This window comes from Lissotriton helveticus, chromosome 5_1 (assembly GCF_964261635.1).
Source record: "Lissotriton helveticus chromosome 5_1, aLisHel1.1, whole genome shotgun sequence".
In the NCBI taxonomy this organism is placed as follows: Eukaryota; Metazoa; Chordata; class Amphibia; order Caudata; family Salamandridae; genus Lissotriton; species Lissotriton helveticus.
Window position 1 is genome coordinate 1,928,562,884 of NC_136065.1, and position 22,763 is coordinate 1,928,585,646.

The 22,763-nt window shown below is 46.5% G+C and overlaps 2 protein-coding genes across 3 annotated transcripts in view; one reads left to right on the forward strand and one right to left on the reverse strand.

The window, feature by feature from the left end:
- The window catches only part of IGF2BP1 (insulin like growth factor 2 mRNA binding protein 1), a 1,614,238-nt gene that overhangs the window by 1,327,231 nt on the left and 264,244 nt on the right, over nucleotides 1-22,763 (reverse strand). The gene's annotated exons all lie outside the window — the stretch shown is intronic.
- Nucleotides 1-22,763, forward strand: part of GIP (gastric inhibitory polypeptide) — a 70,825-nt gene that overhangs the window by 18,606 nt on the left and 29,456 nt on the right. The window contains exons 2-3 of the mRNA XM_078645537.1: nucleotides 13,462-13,608; nucleotides 17,041-17,181. Coding sequence (XP_078501663.1) covers nucleotides 13,462-13,608; nucleotides 17,041-17,181 — 288 coding nt within the window. The remainder of the gene's footprint in view (nucleotides 1-13,461; nucleotides 13,609-17,040; nucleotides 17,182-22,763) is intronic.

Sequence of the window (22,763 nt, forward strand, 5' to 3'; positions counted from 1 at the left end):
GCTGAGGGTGCAACAACTGTACTTTTCTGACCCTGTTAGACCCCTGAGTCTATGCCCAGAACCTTAACTCTACCAGTCTAGTACTTACCTAAAAGCCGATAACTCATTTTCCTTCCATAGGTTAACATTGACTGGTTTCACTTGAAAATTCTTCAAAGTGTGGCGTTTTGAAACGTTAAAATATTCATTTAAAATCAGCCGAAGAAAACAAGTTACTTACCTGTAACTTTGGTTCCCCAGTATTGGTAACTTTCATAGATTCCCATGCTTTTGCATCATTCCCCGTCGTCGGAATGGGAGTTTCGACAAACAAAATAACATAGCAGTAGGTACAAAAGAGAAAGATAAAGGCCTAGGCCTCATTCCCTTTTGTAGCATATCCGCCTCTTTTTGTAAAAGAGACCAAACTTAGGCATCAGCCAATCAGAAGAGCCTCACCCCATAGAACCCTCCTGAAGGAACCTCAGAGCCTCAGATTTTTGTAGCCGTTGTGTAACAGTCACCATATCTGCTGAAGGCTGGGCTTTCCTCGGGGAGGTGGGTGGGCGCATGGGAATCTATGAAAGCTACCAATACTGGGGAACCAAAGTTACAGGTAAGTAACTTTTTTTCTTGCCCCAATATTGGAACTTTCATAGATTCCCATGTTTTTGTATCAGAGTAGCAAGCAGTAAGCAATAAAAAAACACATTTTGTGGCATAGATATACATTGCAATAGCCAACAATACGTGAAGATACAAAATGTGTAGAATAAAGGAAGGTGGGATAGGGAGGAAAGCTCACCAATTAGTGGATGAGGTTCCTCAGGACCGCCTGGCCACAGCTATGTCCTCCTGTTGCAAGGATTCTAAGCAGTAATGCTTTGTAAAGGTGTGCACGCTGCTCCAAGTCGCAGCTCTGCAAATGTCTTTGATGTGCACTCCCGCGATTAGAGCTGTTGAAGAAGCCACAGATCTTGTGGAATCCGCTCTAATTCTGCTGTTCAGTGGCTTACCAGTGTAGTATGGCAATGTAGAATTGCACTTGTAATTCACCTCGCAATACCCTGTTTTGATAGGGGAAGGCCTTTGCAAGGACCACCAAAAGCAACAAACATTTGGGAGGATTTACTGGATCCCTTGGTGCGATCTAAATAGAATTTTAAGCACCGCTGTACATCCAGAGAATGCAGTGACCTCTCCGCTGGTGTATTAGGGTGAGGAAAGAAAGCTTTAAGAATAACCGGCTCATTTAAGTGGAAGTCCGAGGGTACCTTGGGTATGAACTTCGGGTTAGTTCTCAAGATTACTGTATTCCTTTTGAATTGGAGAAACGGCTCATGGATTGTGAGAGCCTGCAACTCCCCAATGTATCTTGCTGATGTGAGGGCAAGAAGGAGAGCCAATTTCCATGAACGAAATGTCATGTCTGAACGATGTATTGGTTCAAACGGACCCTTCATGAGCTGTGTGAGGACTAAATTCAATTGCCAAGTTAGAGGCGGAGGCCTCACCGGAGGATAGACACGGAACAATCCTTTGAGAAACTGTTTCACTATCCTGGAAGACCAAAGAGAAGGTCCAGACTCAGAACGTCTGGACCTAGAAATCGCTGCCAAATTAATTTTTATGGATGAATGGGCTAGGCCCGTCTTAGCCAAGGACAAGAGATAAGGTAGAAGTTGATGAGGTTCTGAAGAGAAAGGGTCCACACCCTCTTTAGTGCACCAAATGCAAAATCTCTTCCATTTGAGACGGTAAGTCTTGTTTGTGGAAGGGGCTCTAGCCTGGGAAAGAACTTCTTTTATTTCATTAGAGATGGGAAGATTCATAAATTCTCGCTGCTTAGGAGCCATGCTGTCAGGTGTAATGACTCTGGATCAGGATGCCAAATTTGCCCTTCGGACATTGTGAGAAGGTCTGGAATGGTACGCAAGGGAAGAGGAGGAGCCAGCGACAACAGATGGAGTTCCGTGAACCAGAACTGTCTCGGCCAAGCAGGGGCTATCAAGATCATCTTGCATGGTTCTATCTTGATCTTCCTGATAAGTCTCGGGATCAGTGGAATGGGGGGAAAGGCGTAGACAAATGTCCTTGACCAGGCTAACCAAAGTGCATTCCCCAATGATCCTCGGTGGTGAAGCCTGCTTGCATAAGACCGGCATTTCTTGTTGGTCGGTGTGGCAAATAGATCTATTGCAGGTTTGCCCCACTGTTGAAAGACCTCCTGCAGAACCCGCTGGTTCAGTTCCTGATCGAGGACAATCTGCTTAGTTTGTCAGCATTTTCGTTTAAAATCCCTGGCCGTGAAGGATCGCCCATTCCCAGATTTCCTGAGCTTCCTGAGACAACGGGAGAGACCTGGTTCCCCCTTCTTTGTTTACGTAATGCATGGCCGTGGTGTTGTCCGTCCGGATGAGAACCTTTGACCTCTTAGGTGAGGGAGAAAAGCTTGAAGAGCCAGTTTGATTGCTCTGAGCTCCAAGAGATTGATGTGGAGCCGACGGTTCTGAGGAGACCAATGTCCACTGACCTGCAGGTCCTGCAGTACTGCTCCCCAACCATCCAACGACGCATCCGTCGTCACCACCTGAGGAGACGGATCGCTTACGAAGGATAGACCTTGGGACAAGTTTTCCTGCTTTGTCCACCACAAGGCTGCTTTTTTCATAGTCAAGGTGATGGTCACTCTGTCGTCGAACGACCCGTGAATCTGTTTCCATTGGATGTCCAGCTGCTCCTGAAGAGGACGTATCCTCAATCTGCAGTGTGGAATTAGAGGAATGCATGAAGAAATTACCCCCAGAAGAGATTTGTAGCGGCGTACTTAAATACACCTTCTTCTTTGTAAGTCTAGCGCCATGGTCTGCAGCTTTTCCTGCCTCTCCAAGGTTGGGAAAGCTTTCTTGAGATTCGAGTCCAAGATGGCTCCCAGGAAGCGTGCTGTCCTGGACGGAACCAGAGATGACTTTTCTTTGTTTAAAGTGAGACCTAAGTTCTGAAACAGGTTTGTACATGCTTCGACCGCTTCCCTCGCTGCCTCCCTGGATGGAGCCTTCAGCAACCAATCGTCCAGGTAAGGGAAGACCTGAAAGTGATTCCTCCTTAGAAACGCTGCTACTGGTGCCAGCCCCTTTGTGAAGATCCTCGGGGCTGAGCGAAGACCAAAGGGTAAAACCCTGAATTGAAAGTGGCTCTTGGCTACTGTAAATCGTAGAAACCTTGTGTGTGCTGGGTGAATCGGCACATGAAAGTACGCATCTTCGAGATCGAGCGTGGCCATGAAATCCCCTGGATTGATGAGACTTAGAATGTCTTGAAGAGAGACCATCTGGAAAGACAGGGAGATAAGATAGGTGTTGAGCTCCCTGAGATCTAAAATGGGGCGCCATTTCTCTAGCGTCTTCCTTACCAGGAAGAACCTGGAATAGAATCCTTCTCCCCTTTGGGCGGAGGGGACCGGCTCTATAGCACCCTTCAGGAGCATTTGATGAACTTCGAGCCGTAGAAGACGCAGATGTTTTGATGGAATGGCAGCAGGGGGCTTGGATGGTGGGATTTGCGTGAATTCCAAAGTATGGCCCTTTTGAATGATGTTTAGCACCCATCGGTCTGATGTTATCTTTGGCCAATTCTGAAGGTATTGTGACACCCTGCCTCCTACTGATGCTCTTGCGGAGGTGGGTACAGTAGGAAGAGCCAGGAGGCCGCTATTGTCTCTTGGACGAATCACGTCCTTGGCGAGCTTGCTTCCCTCTGTTATTAGGTCTTGAGAAATTCGAGGACTGGCCCTGCCTTTGATGATAAGGTTGGTGGTATTGTTGGTGGTATTGTTGTGAACCTGAGCCATATGATGAATACCTTTGCTGCTGATAAGAGCCTCTGTAGGTGGTGCTTTTGCCTCTTGAACCTCAAAAAGGAGCTTTATGGTACTGAAGCGTACCCAAAGACTTAGGAGTGTCAGTATCCTTTTTAATATCGTCGAGAGTGTCATTGATCAATTTCCCAAACAATGCCTCTCTCATCAAAAGGTAGATCCAGGATCTTAATCTGGATTTCGGGCCTAAACCAAGTCGCCTTTAGCCATCCCTGGCGACGAAGGACTGAAGCCCCAGCCAAAGAACGAAAAGCCGTTGTGGCAATGTCCATGGCACAGTCTATAACTTCCATTGATGTTGTCTCCCCCTCTTGCAAAACCTTTTTAGGTTCCGTTTTTGACTCTGGAGGAGGTTGATCCAAGTACAGCCAAACATCACACCATAGTTGGCGATCGTATCTGCCCAATATCGCCAAGGCATTTGCTGCCAGCACTAGAAGACTCGCCATCGAAGAGAACCTCTTCCCGGCGTTGTCTAATCTCCTGCCCTCTCTATCTGGAGGAGTTATCAAAGGAGCTGAGGGGTTACGTGACTTCCTTTGTGCCGCTTGGGAAATTACCGAGTCCGGTCTCGGGTGTCCTGTCAAAGACGCCGGACCATCCTCAGGCGCTTTGTATTTTTTGTCGAGGCGTGGTCGTACAGGGACCACCGTCGCTGGATTTTTCATTGCCTTAAGGCCTTCATCCCAGAGATGCTGGACAATAGGGATAGATCTTGTTGTCTTCTTATAAGGTTCTTTAAAATCATATAGGAAACATTCGGTGGCAACTGAAGGCATTGATAGCTTGAATCTGCCAGCCGCCCTCTCCATTAGTTTATGAAACCCCCCTATATCCGCTGGCGGGGAGTCCACCGGATCCGGAGATGGAGATGCTGGGTCTGGGATGACATATTCATCCCATTCTGTACCTTGATCCGTCCTGTCATCATAATTTTGATCCTCATCCGAGGAATCATCATGGGTGTCCAATGGTATCGAAGGCTCCTGTCTAACCGGTGTCTGTGGCTGAGATGACACCTGGGCCTGCAATTCAGGAGCAGCCATTGCTGGAGCCTCAGGGACAGGCAAGGCTTGCGCAATTGGAACAGTAGCAGGTTGCAAACATCTAGACTTGTAATCCTGCAGCATATTGTGAAGGTCCTGCAAAAAAGATGATGGTACAGAGACCATGTCTTGTCTTGAGTACTGTTGTGGCTGGGCAGAATGATGATGATGATAACCACATTCCTGGTACTCTCCGTCAGAATCCGTTTCTTGGCATTTAACCAGAAGCTGGGAGGGACTGTTTACATAGCCATAAGAGTCCTGATCGTCATCTTCTGATTCATCGTCATCCTCCTCCAAAAGTAGAGCTGGAAGTAAGGGGGTAACTCTCCTAGGAGATGTCATGTCCAGTGTAATCCTGGTCATAGAAATCGTAATCCTTTTCTCCGACGATATAATCGTCGACGATCCTGTCGACACTGGAGCTGATAGTACTGCCGTCGTCGGCTTCGTCGACGGAATCGACGACGAGATGGGCAGCGTCGATGCCGTCGACGACGAGACCGTCGACGCTCCTTCCGTCATCGTCGTCAATGTTGTCGTCGAAGCTCTCGACAACGACACCGTTGTCGTCACCACCGTCGACGAACACTTCGTCGTCGCTGTCGTTGACGACATCCTCGTCGACGTCGAGATCTTCGACGTCAACGCTATCACTGCCGTTGACGACTCCCTCCTCGTCGACGTCAATGGTCCCGTGGACGAGCCCGTCGACGGTACCATTTTAAGTTTAGGCTTCAATTCCTTCGTCGACGGAGCCTTCGTCGATGACTTCTTCATCGTCGACGACGTGGAACTTCTGTCAGACTTTCCAGAAGACTGAGAAAAGGGTTTTTTGAAGGCTGGAACAGTCTTCGTACCCGAAGAAGGCGTAGATGGTCCTTCCCTCTCCTTTTCACCATAGTGAGGAGATTCGACTGGACCTTGGCTCTCAGACTCACTGGGGGTATTTTTGAGGCCTTACAATGATGCTCCACAGAAGGAGAAGGGGAACTCCTACCCCTTTTGACTGACCTTCTAGTCGATGACGCTGATGAAGAGTCCTCATCACTGGAGACTGTGTCCTTTCTGGACTTCAGCTTCTGGAGCCATGTAAGAAGCCTATCATCACGATCCCGGAGGGTCTTGGTTGAAAAGGTGCAGCAGATCTTGCAGTCCGCAGCCTTATGATCAGGATAGAGGCAGTAGATGCAATCCTTATGCTTATCCTCAACAAATAGCCTTTTCTTGCCACAGGTGAAACATGGCTTGAAAAGGGTCTTCTTCTTTTCCTTATCTGACATCCTGGAAGGAACAGCTAACAATTTGAAGAGAAATCCTGAAGAAAAACTTCTGAAAGAGTAGAGATTGAGCATAGCTCAAAGGAGACTCCCTAAGCACAACGTGCGGTAGAAAATCTAAGGCTCTGAGGTTCCTTCAGGAGGGTTCTATGGGGTGAGGCTCTTCTGATTGGCTGATGCCTAAGTTTGGTCTCTTTTACAAAAAGAGGCGGATATGCTATAAAAGGAAATGAGGCCTAGGCCTTTTTCTTTCTCTTTTGTACCTACTGCTATGTTATTTTGTTACCGAGACTCCCATTCCGACAACGGGGAATGATACAAAAGCATGGGAATCTATGAAAGTTCCAATACTGGGGCAATAACGAATTCCGATTTACTCACCTGTGATCAGGAGAGAAACAAGTGCTGCACCTTTCTGCCCAGCACTGAACCGAAAAAGTAATTATAACTGTACTTACCAGTAACTTGAATTTCCTCCCATAGGATAACATTGCTTGGTTTTCACTGAAAAGTTTCTAAGTGTCAACTTTGAACATACAATTATATTCTTTAAAAATCACTACTATAACCAAAGCGCTTTTACTTAACTGTTTACAGCTTATGTCCCGGGACTGAATCTAGGATCCAGTCCTGTGGTTAGAAAAGTAATCTAAAAAGTAATCAATTGCATTTATCTAGAAAAACCTATTGAGCTCAATGTTAAATTGCGTTTGAAATTGTGTTGCCATTGCAACCAGGGTAGTTATTATACTTACAAAGTCTATTGCCTGTTTGCAAAGTAATTACCTGAAGTCACTCATATTGAGAAAGGTATATTTTGATACCTTGTTGGTTCTACAATAAAACAACTATATCTTTTGATAAAAAACAATTGGCCTAGAGTTCAGTCCTTGAGTGTGTGAGACCATTTGCTGAGTGTGTACAACAAATGCTTTACACTGTCCTCTGATACTGCCTTACTGCTCGACCTAGCTACCACTTTAGAGAGTATGGTTATATCTACCTTTAGCCTCTTCCAAACCTCTGGGGACTGGGGACTCTATACACACTGTACCTTACATTGGTACAGTATATATAGAGCCATTTTCTTACAGAAAGTCACCTTTAGGTAGGTGTTGTAGTTCACAAGGCAGGGTGCATGGTATTCAAAAGTTAGTACATGTAGAAATTTAATGTTAACATGCCTTTAAAGTGACTAGCGCCCAAAAACTATTTTTCATTATGGCATGCCTAGAGGTATTATGTAGAAAACCAGAGTACAGATAAAAATCCTAATACTGGGTCTCTGGAAAGAGATTAGCTAGAAAAAGAATTAAACAACTATTTTTAATAGTTATTACAAATCCAATTCCATGGCGAAGATGGAGTCTTAATAAATATTAAAGAAGAGTAACTTTTAAAAGCTACCTTTTACCTGCCTAAAGTTCTTGGAGGATAATTTGCATTTGCACTCCAGCTTCTCACAGCCAGTGATCTGCATTTGATATGGTGGGACGTGCTTCAAAGTAGCAGACAATAGCTGACTTGATAGGGCAGATAGCTCCTCAGACCCTCACAGAATATGCAGGGCAGAGTCTGGGGGCATCCTTTTTGACACTAGTGTCAAAATCTACTTGAGCGCCAATTCCTACTTGACAGGTCTGCTGGGTTTATTTATTTAGAAACTTTTATATAGCGCGAACATGGCCACAGAGGGTATCAGAGCACTTTACCGATTGTGCAGTGGGACAAGTACATGCAAACACAAATAATCAACATATCGAAAAGTACATAGACTTAGAATGTCCAAATATAAGACTTGGGCATACTTGAAAGGTAGAGAACAGGATGGCAAGACAGTTCCTGTGTATCCCCTGTCTGGTTGCTGAAGAACCCTGCTTTTGTCCTCCCAAACATCTGTCTCTGGGTTTATTGTGGGTACAGTAGCTGCCCCAAACTGTATGTTAGTGTTTGATGTGCGAGGACGCTAGGATTGACACAGTACACTCCCCAATCACATCCCAACCCTTAGAACCCAAGTTTAGTGTGGCCAAAGACTTTTGCTATCTTTAAAACGCTCAAAGTGGGAAGGGTTGGCCTCTGGAACTTTTACTCCATTGGTTAGGGCATGCCGATTAGTCATTCCCATCCAATACCTAGTGCCAGGCATAAATGTGGCACCTCAAGGCACCCACTGCAGAACACTTTCTGGACATGAGGAAAAACAAAGGAAGACTGGACCTGCTGTCTGTGTCCTGAGATGATCTCTGAAGGACTGGCCCTGCTTCCTCTTGTACCCAGGACAAATAAGTGGACTTTAAGGATCATATGCCAACCTCATGTTCTAGCTACTGAGATACAACAAGCTACAAGTGACCTTTCTTGCAACTGCCTAGCGGACCTGTGGCAAATGGACCTGACATGAGCCTACTGTTGGCCTCTTCTTTACATCCTGTGAGTCTCTAAGTCTCTCCTCCGAGGCCTTGGTTGGGGCTTTAGAAGTGTATTCCTGTGTGGATTGGGATTTTATAGAACTAAATCAGAAGGTAAATCTTTGATCAGGATCAACCTGGTAGGTGTATCTGACCCGCACTCCATCATAGTCAGCCTCATTGCACCAAGATCCCTGTCTACCATGAACATTGAGTATCATTGGTGCTTTGTGGCCCTAATTCTATTTAAAACTTTAAAAGTTTACTTCGCCAGTTCCCCTTATTGGATTTTTGTCATTTTGCCTTTACTTTATTTTTCTAAATTTTATTGTATTGCATTTTGACTTTATTACATTTTTGTACTGCATAAATCCCTTACACATCTCCCTAAGTTAACCCTGTCTGCTCTGTAAAAATAGCTACCAGGGGGTCAAGCTCAGGTTAATTTAATGTCTTTACCGGTTCAATCTGACAAGGGTTGTGATTATTCCTTGAGGAGGATAGTCAACCAGTCAAAATATTTATCCAACATCTTACAAGTAAAAATACAGCAATGGGGCTCAGGAAAGGTAGGACTGGGTTCCAAGGAACAGAGAGACCAATCTAATCAACTAACTGGGAATACAAAACAAATACAATAAACAGGGAGGGGCAGAAATGAGGAGCTGGGATGAGTATATGAAAATAGAACATGAATTCCTGAAGCAAGGGATAAGGTAAGAGAACAGGTTCAAGGATAGAGGAGTTATAGTATCACGGTCAAATCGGAGAAAAGGAAACGAATAAGTAAGCTCACGGCTACTAAGAACAAATCTTGAAGTACAGCAGAACAGTTTACAGTCTCAGCAGTGAGTTGGATGCAAGAACATTGAGCACTGAGCTCAAACGGAAGATATAGATGGCACCTAAACAAGGAGCATGGGTGCAGAAAGCGAGCCAGGTGAAAGCAATTGGCAAGGTGCTGAAAATCAATGATATTATACCACCAATCTAGTGCAGGCTGCTCTGGGACCTGGAGACGGAAAAGGCTAGAGAATCAAAGTAGTGTATGAAGGGAAACAGGAAAGTCAAGAAAGGAGTAGAGATTAGAGCCAAGACAGGGGAAGGTTAAGACTAGGTTAAGACTAAATCTGTCAGTTGGGGAATCTGTGGGTATCAGGAACCATGATAGCACATACAAATCCGCCTCTAGGAAGTGGTTGTGGAAGGTTGGAGAAAAAAAGACTCTACATAGACCATAATGCATCACTATGGCACTGTGAACACCAAGATGAATTGAAAAGTGTTGTGACATTCATAGTGTGTCACAAATAATTCTACTGTATACTGGTGTAAAGGCAGGATATACCAGCACCCAAAAGATCACCACCTAGCAGCAGGATGGTCAAATACCAAAACTGTCCATGGATACTCTCTGACCAGTTAATGGAAAAGGAATAGTGGCGGTCCGTGACCCTTAACACTGGAAGGACATGGGGGGGCAACAGACAAACCTGGGGGGGGGAGGGATAATTGAAAAAAAAAATTACTTATCCATGTTTCGCTCTGCATTTTGTTCTTTCATCTGCAGTAAGCTCGAAGGCACACCTTCATGAAACTTCAGGCAAACCCCTCCTGCAAATCCTGACACTGCTCTCATGCTGCAGATGAGCAACATGACAGCAGCACCAGGATTGGCTGCAGCGGGCTGCCTCGACGCTCCAGAAGGCACATTAGGCCTGTGTCTGCTCTCCACCCAGCTATCTGAGACAGCTAGGTGGAGAGGTTTACACTGCACAAGTCAGGCTGGCCATTGCAAGGCGGCCGGCCAAAGTGACTTGTGCAGTGTATACTGGTAGAGCGAGCACCACTCTCCTGCTGCCAGTCAGCAGCAGCCCAGCCTTCAAACACTGCTTGGGCTGGGAGCAATGAAAAATAAAACGGTAATTCATTTTATTACAGTTTTATTTTTCATTTTTGCTGCACTGCTCAGGTGGGCAGTGCAGCAAAAATGGAGGGAGGGCTACCAGGCACATCTCCCCACTCTTAGCCCGTGCCTCATCTTCAGGTTGAATAACTTTTTATACTTCTTGCCATTATGCCATTGCTTCAGTGCACTGCTTGTTTTCCAGCTGCGTCAAGCCTATGCAACTTTTTCTGTCAAGAAATAGGTTACTGTAATTATACTGCATGCCTCTTCCAATCTTATACAGCAACCAAAAGTTTTTTTGTGTTAGAAACGTCAAAACCTATATTTTAATTCTCGATTCCAAACTTAAGAAAGTCAAATGTCATCTTTAATTCACATCTACTTTCTGTAGGGTCTATTAATCAAAGGATTCTGACAAACAACAATGGGGATTAAATGCTTAGTATTGACCAAAAGGAGTATTTTTGAGAGCTGTGTCCTCTGAATGGCAATAAGGTTGGGAGAAAGTGAGTTAGGTGTCAGAAGAGTCTGAAGTTTCTACTTGTCTTACAGAGCTAACAACCAGTCACGAAATCCCAAAATTTTAAGACAACCTACGGAAAAAGAATTTCAGAACTTATTCCATGGTTATGATTCATTCACCCATGTGGATTTTGAACTGTGCTACAACTCATCACTGGGCAGGCTCTGAGTGCTTTGGGAGTTGGGAATTTACAAAAAGGGTCATAATTAGAACAAAAGGGACCAGATGACTTAAAAAAAAAATAATCTTGATCTTTTTTCAGAGATCTTGGGGTATAAATCAGCTTTGCACACGGTCTGCCTTATTTACCGGTTGGCCTTGTAAATTTGATTTATTTCATATAAAAAAGGACTATAATTTAAAGTTATATTAAGATACTATCATGCTTGAATACTTATTCCAAATATCAGATCAGGTATCCACATGAACAGAATTCCATCTGTGTTTGGTGTAAGCTCATCACCATAAGACCTCAAACATGACCAAATTAATTATGCGAATATTGCTTTATGATGGATTCTGCACCATATGAGTTTAGGATGATCCACATAGTCTTTGTTTGAACAAGAATGTCCCTGCATGGCATAACAACATGGAGCCCTGTCCTGAATTTCCCAGAGAGCAACTCTCGGGATATTTTTTAATTAGGGCAGCCCACAATCACGAATACAATCTGAGGAACCACATTGAAATGGATGTCGACCCAGAGATGGGCATTGCAGTTTAGCGGGGCACACCATGTTAACCCACCCTTTTCTGAGAATGTCTACCATCATCTCACTGGGCCAGAGAGGGCTGACAATGATGGCAGTGACTGATTACAGTTGCAAGACAGGCCCTTTGTACATATTACTTGAACAGAGAGTGATGCCTAGCAGCCTCTCCCATTTAAATGGTCAGCCACTTTCATGCAACCGGTTCCTTTGCTCTATTTGTTGCATGTATGTTTACACAGTATGTTTAGCAACACGAGTGTGCTGTGGCTGACATACAGGAATACATTTAGGAACTCCTGTATGTGGATGTGTGTACACCTGCCTGACAGCGAAGTGAAATGCAGGACTCCACATGTAAAGAAGTAGCTGTGGCTAGATGCCATTCTCTCTTTTGTAAATTTGTTTTGAGGTTCTGTGAGGAACTCTCTCCACCCCTCTTTGCTGCTGATACTGAAGAACGACTGTGGTTTGACCAGTCTAGTAAGAATACACAACATGGCAGGTAATACCTAAAATCAGTCCCAGAGTTAAGCCTGAGTAATCCACAAACTCTACCTGGTAACTGTGCACAAGCATAGGGCAGAAGCCTGAAGTCAGTGATTCAGGAATTTCTGACTGACCGTGTCCCGGCAATACCATCTTGGGTGTTAAAGGCTTCTGCGATTCAGGGATGACTTCCTTCACAGCCTGCTTCCCACCCAGGAACAGAACCTGAAGCCCAAGGAATCCTGTCAGACGTTTTGTAGAACTGCCAATAGACAGGAGCATGCCTTTGGTGAAGAGAAGTACTCCTGCAGTAAAAAGTTGCCGGATGGAGATACCAGCCCAGCTGTCTTAAACAGAAGTAACTGGACTAGTCCTGTATTGCCTCATAGAACTGCACTGTGAGACCCGGGGCGACTAACTGAGCTGCAAAATACTGTGTTGAGCTCCTGCACCTCTAGTGTGCTCATGGCTCAAATATGCTCGGTCCTTATCCTTGTCTGGGAAGGTTTGGTGGATTGTGGCTTTAAGAATCTTACACCACACAACTATGGCACGATGACACTTTTGTGTGGAAGTCTTACTGTCCTGAAGGACTTTGCAAGCCCCATGGATTCTCCCTGAAGCGCACTAAAGAGCACAGTGCTTTGTAGCAACAAATTCAATTGCTGGTTTCCCACTTGCCAGACTTCACATATGCAGTTGTGCGAAGTTTGGGTGGTGGTGCTTAGGCCTGTGGCAGCTAGAGACCCAGACGGTAGCTGCTCCTCGCTCTATCATAGCCTTTCCGCTATGCACCAGAGGAGTGAGCACGAAAAGGCAAGGCCAAGTCTAAATGCGGGAAAAGATAGAGGTCTGCAAAGGCAATGCACCACAAACGGATCCACATATTAGTGGGTACATGGTAAAAGTCTCCAAGGGATTTTTTGCATGAGTGGGATTCGCAATACAGTTACACTTACAAATCTGAGATGCACAATAGAGTGCACACTGACACGTAGTATTTAGAGAGGCCTCAATGTCAAAGACAAAAAGCCGAACTATCCTGAGTATCAATTACTAAAGGGTGTGCATGATTTCAGTTAAGGGTGTAACAGGTAAAGGGCCCCATATCAACACAGGAAAAGGGGCACAATTAATTCAACAGAGGCCCAGTAGCCTCTTTTTGCCTGTGGTATGATGGATCTACTTCCCAGTCAATCATATCTTTTCTTTTTTTTCTTTCTTTTTTTTACAGAGAGGAAGTGAATACTCCGAGTACCCATTCCCTGGAACGACGCTATGCAGAGGGCACCCTAGCCAGTGATTACAGTCGGGTGATGGACAGTATGCTCAAGAAGAATTTTGTGGAATGGTTGCTGGCCCGCAGGGAGAAGAAAAGCGGGTGCGTTTATGATTTCATTCTATTATGAAACTAAGGGGCACATGCATCAACCTATTTAAGAAGTGCAAACGGTGCGAATCGGTAAATTCGGCCGTTTGCACTTCCTAAATAAGTTTTTGGGATGCATCATACTTTTTGTGGAAATCGCTATTTTTAGTGATTTCTAAAAATGCGATTGCTTTTAAGGAATCGCAAATATGCGATTCCTTAAAAGCAATGCATGATTGTTTTTCAAATTGCGAATTAGCAATTAGGGGGTGCAGTTTACCACGAGGTTGAACCTCGTGGTAATTTGCGAAAAGTTATGGAAATGCTCAAAAATGCATTTTTTAAACTTTCATGGTAGACACACATGTCCTTAGGACATGTGTGTGTGAAACATGCACTTTAAAATACATTTCAGGGGTGCGGGGGGGGGGGTCCTTTGGACCTCCCTCTGCACCCTTGCAATGCATCAACAAATTGCGAATTGCAAAAAAAAAAAAAAATGCAAAACGGCATTGATTCCTATGGGCCTCTAGGCCCATAGGAATCAATGTAATGCCATTCCTTAATTGCGAACCGCAATTAAGGAATCGCAAATTCCAAAAATTAAGAAATCCTAAAATATTTTAGGATTTGTTGGTGCATAGGATTTTGCAATTCCTAAATTGCGATTCCTTAATTTTCGCAATTTAGGAAATGCAAAATCCTACAATGATGCATGTGCCCCTAAGGGCCTTATTTAGATCCCGGTGGATGGAATTCGCTGCCACAAACTTGACGGATATCCCGTCCGTCGTATTACAAACTCTATAGGATCTAATGGAATCATAATATTGCGGACGAAATATTGGTCACGTTTGTGACGGTGCATTACCCTCCGCAAAGATCTAAATCAGGCCCTTAGTCAGCAGTATCAAATAAATAAACGAGGGCATCGGCGAGGAGTAGGGTTGCTTCATAGCTCGATAAAGGGGGACAGGGTTTTTCGGGAATCTTCTCTGAGCAGCCTGAGCTGGAAGGCAGCGTCACCAACTGGATGTGAGGGTAACTAGCTAAAGATGCAAGAGGGGGTTTACTTGTCGAAAAACTTCTAGAAACACAATCCAGTCACTAATCAAAGCAGAAACACATATAAAGAAATGAAGAATTGAGAACATTTCGTAAAATGTTTGTGCTTCTAAAATGGCATTAAGGCTGGGCAATAATCAGTCATACGACAGACTCAGAATAACTTTTCCAGTACTTTTAAATTTTTATGATCTACCAATCATTCTTCCGGTCAAGTGCTTCCTGGATCTGGACACTATGGTGAACGCTACAACTCGAGAACAGAAAAAAAGATTCTAGGTTAAGCAGTCAATGAGAAATGAGCACTTCTTCAATAAGTGCTGTGTCTGACGTATACATAAGCAAAGCGCTCAACTTTGCAATTGTTTTCAAAACCTTTGCAGGCCCTCTAGCTGTTATTGATTCTGTGATCAATTCAAGTGAGGAAAAATCTGTTATCAAAGATACTCATAAAAAGACACCAAGGGGGTCATTAAGATGACGGGCGGTCTTTGTCCGCCTGCCATCCTGTCGGTATTCGGGACCGCCCGCCATAAGTGCGGGGGTCCCGTGGGGGGTATTAGGATGTGCCCGCCACAGTGGCGGGCACATCCTGTATTTTTAGCATTGTGGCGGGCAGTGCTCTCTGCACCGCCCGCCACAATGCTAAAAATGCATTTCAGCATTTGCATTTACACATTTGAAGGTGCACCCCCCACCTCTCCTTCACTCTGGGGGACCGCAGGGGGCCCCCAGATTGAAGACCGCATGCCTTTCCGTGGCGGCATTGCCGCCGCTGAAAAGCACCTTAAAACAACCATCATAATATGGCTGGTGGTGTCTGATAGACACCGCCACCATATTATTCCTTTTCCACCCCGGTCGCCTTCTGCGGACGGTATTTCCGTTCGCTGAGCTCCCCTCCCGCCATACTAATATGGCGGGGGGGGGGGAAACGAGTGTGGATGTCGGGCGGATTGCCCCCGCCAGGCTGGCGGTGGCTACCGCCAGCCTGGCGGGGCAATCCGCCCGACATCCTAATGGGCCCCCAAGTTTGGTAACTGTCCTTCTGTTCTATAAGTTAGTTATTTGTGGAGACCAGATAACTTGTAAACTTATGGCACCTGTAATTTAGTTAAGGTCTGGACTGGGCATATGACACACAAGGACAACGGCCATTTGTCTCAGGACCAGGGGTCAGGTTTTAGGGATGATGGAATAAGTGAGCCTTGCAAAAGGTCCTGGAACAACACAGACAACCTTCTTGTGAAGTGGTAGTTAATATATCTCCTCCTATCCTCCAGGAGACTAGGGGGTTTGTGTAAAAACATTTTTGAGATTTGTTTAGTTCTTGGTCCCCCAATGTTTTGGTAGAGTACCTCATTTTGTCCGAACTTAGGGGTCCATTAGGATGGCGGGCGGATTTTGCCCGCCCGCCATCCCATCGGTAAACGGGACTGCCTGCCATAAGGGCGGGGGTCCCGTGGGGGACATTAGGATGTGCCCGCCACAGTGGCGGGCACATCCTGTATTTTCAGTATTGTGGCGGGCGGAGCCCTCTGCACCTGCCCGCCACAATACAAAAATTGCTTTGCAGCATTTACGTAAACAAAGCGGCAGGCACCGCGCGGTGCCTGCCGTTTTGTATATGCAAATGTTGGGGGGTATCACAGGTACCCCCCCGTGTGCATGCCCCTACCCACCTTCACTCTGGTGGCCCGCAGGGGGCCCCCAGAGTGAAGACCGCCTGCCTTTCCGTGGCGGCATTGCCGCCACGGAAAGGCTTGCCAAAATGCCTATCGTAATATGGCTGGCGGTGTCTGGAAATCCGCCCGCCATCCTCATGGACCCCTTACTGTCGATCACTGGAGTATGAAGAGGATTCCAGCACCTCAGTTCTTTGTTTAAAAGCAATGTATGCCTATTTTGATTTAACATAATTTCTTCAAAATCGATTGTTTCATCTTGCTATATTTTTCATCGCAACAGAACACATTTAGTCAATCAATGTCACTATTTTCTGAAGGGTCTTGCAAGAGTTAATTTCAAACAAATGTCTTGATATGTTCAAAGTCTAATTTCAGCAAATATTAGAAACCCGAATGAACCACTGTGTTTATAGTACACCCATACAGAGGGCTTCTACGGTTCTACAAGCATTTTAAGATGAAGGAAGGGAATTCATTTTGATGCAGTCTTTTTGCCAACGATTAGTTGTTAAAATTAGATTTAAAATAAGCATGCATGCCTTTCCATTATTAAGGGTAACTTTACAATTATGCTTCACTCGAATATTCTCCCCATCTGACACCCACAGCTACTACTGTCCTCTTGTGTTGTGCCGTGCAACCATTGTAGGTGTAAACTTAAAGACATCTTTTAACAACTTTCTCTGCACAGTCCTAGGCAAGAACCTTCTAAGAGAGAAGCTGGATCAGAAAAAGATGCTGCTGCCAGCCCAGAGGAAGGATGTTCCCAGACTGAGTCACAGGGCAGGAAACCATTCTTTGCTTGGATTTTAAGAAATATGCAAAAAGAAAGGTAGGTTTCTGTGGGAAGGCCAGAGGAAGTACTTTTGTTGAAACCCTTGTCCTAATTTTCTACTAACACATGCATTTGCCTTAATTATCTTCCATTCTCAACCCAACAATACCTCTGCTCATATATCTCACCTTACACACCTCAAAAATTAAACTTTTATATAATCAATTGATGTACGCCTTTTCAGCCTCAACACTGCTAATACGTGTTATGAGGTCATTATAATGCTGTTTCTCATTGTTAACACAAGCGAACTCTGCCAGGACAACAGAGAAAAATAGAAAAAATAGGGGACGATCACATGGAACAACAAAAGTAGATTATTTTCTTGTCTCAAGGCTAGCCAACTTCAACTTATCACTTCAAATCGTCTATTTTTCAATAATTGTATCTAGTTTTTTCAAAGATATAGCAAAAGCAACAACTATATTACGATTCCAAATTTTAGATAAGCATACATGTTATGTTATGTTAAAGGAACTTGTAGAGCGCACGTACACCAGGCGGTTTCATGGCGCTGAGGTCAGAGGAGGAGCAGCACTCACAGCATAGTCGGCTTACTGATAGGACTTAGAAAACAAGAAGGTCTTTAACAGTTTTCTGAAGTGTTCATAAGGGGTTGCCAACCTCACGTTCGTGGGGAGCGAGTTCCAAAATTGCGCGGCTAAGACGGCAAATCTGAGCCCTCCATTTTACGTTTAAATGAAGGGGTGATCAGGAGATTAGAATTGGACGAGTGCAAATTGCGGGGAGGAGTATAGTGCTGGATCCTAGAGGAGATAAAGTCTGGTCCTATCCCGGCTAAGGCTTTAAAGATGGTACATCCTAGGTTGAAGGCGCACCGATTGGCCACCAGGAGCCAGTGTAGGTTTTTCATAAAGGGGTGTGATATGATGTCGCAAAGGTTGACGGGCAATCAGCCTTGCTGACTGATTTTGCACCACTAGCTGTAAACAACGCAATTGATAAGCCGGGATACCGGCATATAGTGAGTTAGCATTATTGATGCATGAGTTTACCAGTACTAGCACAACCAGAGTTAAGGGCTCAGTGGTTAAGAACCTACTGATCTTACGGATTCTTACGGGCGCTTACCGGATCAGTCGGGCGGTGTTCCTTCCTGAGAATTTAGTGGCATGTCTCGGGAGAGGATTCTTAACTAAGTACTTAAGAATTAAGTAAGTACTTAAGGAGGAGGGGCTTAGCGCGCACCCAAGATGGTCGCGTGAGCTCAGAGCTCCCGGACCTTCGCCACCTCCATCGACTATCCTGCAACTAATCCTGATTTAGACGACGGGCTTTTGTGGTCGAGAACCTGCTGATCACTTATCCGTTTGCAAATTTCGATTTGGTCTCCGGGAACCGAAGATATGGATTTTGGGATATTTGCGGCCTGCTCCATGGCACTGCCCCGGGCTTGCCTACTCTGCCAGCCGGGTGGTAATTGAATAACAACGGCCTGCGCTAACCTCCCTTGCCCGATCTTCTACTTTCGGTTTCGATTCTGACGATCCTACGTCATTGATCTTGCCTTGGTCGCCCTGGCTGCTTGCTTCCCTCAACTGTTCGCAACATTGCTTGGAGATCCGGACTTTCTTGCTCTTTGCCTAGTGAGTGGTCCTCACTTTATTCTCTGAGTTCTGCGGGCACATCGAGTGTAGCCATTTTCACTAGGTCTCAGAATACCCTCTGGGGCACACGACCTAAGATGGCCACCAAGCCTGAAGCAGAGAGGCGCAAGACCAGGCCGGCAGCTCGAGGAGGTTCTGTCCAATCCAACGTCATGGACCGATATACTCTCACTAAGAGCTCTCCGAGCGGAATGGCTAAACTCCCGGCCGGCATTGAGGACGAATCCCTGCTGGGTGATGACCCGTCGGTGAAAGACGTCATGTGCGCCATTGCTGGAATGAAGGCCGCGATGGGACAACAGTATGAGGCCCTAACCCACAAGCTGGACACTGTTGCCATAGATGTCACTCTGATCAGGGCAGATCTTGCAAAAACCAACGAAAAGGTCAAGTCTCTCGATCTGAAGACTACTAGTCTTATCACCGACGTCTCTGACCTACAGACGGAGGTTGGTAATCTGAGATCCGCCCGTGACTATCTCTCCCGTCGCTTGGACGATTTTGAGGGCCGAGCACGACGGAACAACGTCCGACTGGTCGGTGTCCCGGAGAAGACGGATTCGTCAGCTGTGGACCTACTGGTGGAGGACCTTGTCCTAAATCATTTAGCGCCCAAGGGCCTGAGCAAGTTTTTTGCAGTAGAACGGGCCCACCGTGTCCCGGGTGGCCCGCCCAAACTGGGTGCCTCTCCGCGCCCCATCATTGCGCGGATTTTCAACTTTCGTGACAGAGATGTGATACTACAGGCTTCCCGCACATCAGGCCCCACGGAATATGAGAACGCTGCGGTCAGCTTTTATCCGGACTTCACCCAACAAGTCCAGAAGCAGCGGCTGGGATTTCAAGGCGTGAAGAAGAGACTGAGAGACAGGGATATGAAATATGCCATGCTTTTTCCGGCTCGATTGCGTATCGTCCATGACGATAGAACATTTTTCTTTGACCACCCTGCAGCGGCTAATGACTGGTTGGACTCGCTGCCTGCGGGACGAGGGCGATTTGAACAAACGGACCATTCCGGTGGAGCGGAGGGAGGCCCGACGGAGCAGGAATAGGGAGCGACATCGGCCCCCGGACCAACGTTTTGACTTTCGGCACTGGTTCGATGCTATACTGAACATGATTGGCTACTCCATTGTCTTACTGGGGTGTGGGTGAGGGGCGGGTGAGACTTCCTCCTCTGGGGTTCTTTTCGTAGATTAGTTGTATGTTAGGGCGACAGGCACGCTGCGAGTTGGGGTGGCTTTTGAGTCTAACGCAGGGGTGCGGGGTGGGGGTATGATGTTGTTCTGGGGGGTTGAAAAGTTCAGGGATGTGTTTCTTTGTTTGTTTCTAGGCATAAAACTGATGATCTTCTGTTTCGTGGTGTCGCGGATGGGGTGGGGGGGGACTTGGGGTGGACTTTGGGATGGGGGGTAGGGGTCTATGGATACTGTGTTGGAACGTAAATGGTCTGGGAGATAGGATTAAACGGGGAATGGTCTTGCAGTTACTGAGGCGCTTGTCCCCTGATGTGGTTTTGCTTCAGGAGACGCACTTGCTGGGTAATACGTGCCACGCCATGAATAGGCGTGGCTATCGTCTCATTGCACACTCAGGTTTCACTTCTGGCTCCAGAGGGGTGGGCATTTTAATCCGGACCTCCCTCCCCCTCGCTGTTGACGACATTATACTTGACGATAGAGGGCGGTACGCCGCCATTGTGGGGCGTTGGGAGGGTAGGGTGGTTACATTATTTTCTGTTTACATACCCCCAGGTCTTCAAACTACGACCTATGCAGATTTGGGAAGTGTGATTCTGGGAGTCCCCGAGGGCTTGCTTGTGGTCGGGGGAGACTTTAATTCAGTAGTATCTGGGTTGTGTGATCGTTACCCTCCCCGAGTTCTCGCTAAATCCCAATCCTGGCTTTGGGACTTCATGGGGGCGCTGGGGCTGACCGATTGTTGGCGCTTACATCATCCCGGGCACCAACAGTATACCTTTCACTCTGGGGCCCACGGCAGCCTTTCGAGATTGGATTATGTTTTGATGCCCTCCTCCCAGACTTCCCGTATAGGGGAGGTGAAACATCTTGCCAGGGGTATCTCGGATCATTCCCCACTGTGGTTGGTTGTGACCGCACAGGGGGGATCGGAGGGCCGAGTGGCCCCGATCAACCCATGGTACCTCCGTGATCCTAAGATTAGAGCGGAACTACTCAAGACAATTGATCGATACTTTGCCGAAAATGTGGGGTCCGTATCCTCTTCTGTCTCCTTGTGGGAGGCGTACAAAACTGTAATTCGGGGGCAGGCCCTCTCGTTGATTGGTAATGTTAAGAGATGTAGACGAGAGGAGGTTGTTCGTCTTGAGACTGAAATTACCGTTCTGGAGGGAGAGTTTGATGCTGGGGTCTCCCCTGAGAGGCTTCATCTGTTGGCCCTGAAACAACATGAGTACAGAGCGCTGGTGACTGATGCACCGAAGGAGATGAGTCGTGAACAGCAGGGACGTCTGTATGATGTGGGAGATAAGGCTGGGAAGTTGCTTGCTTGGTTGGATAGGAGAGAATGCGCGAGTCGAGTGGTTCCCGTTATAGTTGATGCAAATGGTGAAAGTATCACGGACCCTGCTGGGATTGTTGAGAGGTTCGCCAATTATTTTAAGGTAGTGTACTCCCCTGTGTCCGATAGACCGGAGCAGGACTCCCACACGCTTTTACGCGATATTTCGCTACCATGCTTGTCTGATTCTGAGAGGGACCTGCTGGACGCTCCGCCCACGGCGGATGAGGTTGCGACCGCTATCCGTTCGATCCGCTCCGGGAAGGCCTCGGGCCCTAATGGACTCCCTATAGAACTCTACAAGCTCCGTCCGGATGTGTTGGCACCATATATGCGATCTATGTTTTTGGAATCACTGGCGGAAGGGTTTCTGCCTCCGGACCAGAGATTGGCTTCCATAGTGGTTATTCATAAAGAGGGTAAGCCACGTGACCGCTGCGAATCCTACAGGCCTATTTCCCTAATAAATGCTGAACCCAAGATCCTGGCCAAAGTTCTCGCTAATCGTCTGGTGGCTGTTATAGGCATCTGGTTCATCCGGACCAGTCCGGATTTATACCACATCGCAATACGGCACTTAATCTTCGGCGCTTGCATGGAGTCCTCGCGCGAGCGGGGACATTGAGAGAGTCTGCCATCTTGGCGTCTTTGGACGCCACCATGGCATTTGACACGATTGAATGGCCCTATCTTTGGGCGGTCCTTTCCAAATTCGGGTTTGGGCCCACCTTTATCCGTTGGGTTCGATTGCTTTATGCTGATCCCTTAGCACAGGTGGTGGTGAATGGACGTGTCTCGGCCTCCTTTGCTCTTGGTAGAGGTACGCGCCAGGGCTGTCCGCTGTCCCCACTCTTGTTTGCCCTTGCTTTAGAGCCACTGGCGGCTTGGCTGCGATGGGAACCATCCATGAGAGGCATTCGATGGTCTCCGGAATTTGAAGACCGTGTATCTCTGTATGCAGATGATATCCTTTTGTATCTCACATTGCCCCGAAAGTCGTTAATCGTCCTTTTCGACGTTTTGACGTCTTTCCGTAAAAATTCCGGCTTAGTTATAAATTGGTCTAAATCTTGCGTTTATGTTCTTTCCGGTGATATTCCTCTCCTGCCCCGTGATTGTCCTATTCCGGTGGTCCTCGATGGTTTCAAATATTTGGGAATCTTTGTCACTTTGGACCCTACACTTCGATATGAGCGCAATCTGCTGCCCCCTCTCAGACGCCTTCGGGCGGATGTCGGGACTTGGAGCAGACTCCCCCTTTCTCCCTTGGGGCGAGCTGCATTGTTTAAGATGATGTTGCTCCCCCGATTCCTCTATGCGCTTCAAAACACACTTGATGTAGTGCCAGCGGACTATTTTCGTGAGATTGAGAGTCTACAGCGGCAATTGTTATGGGGGGGTCGTCCT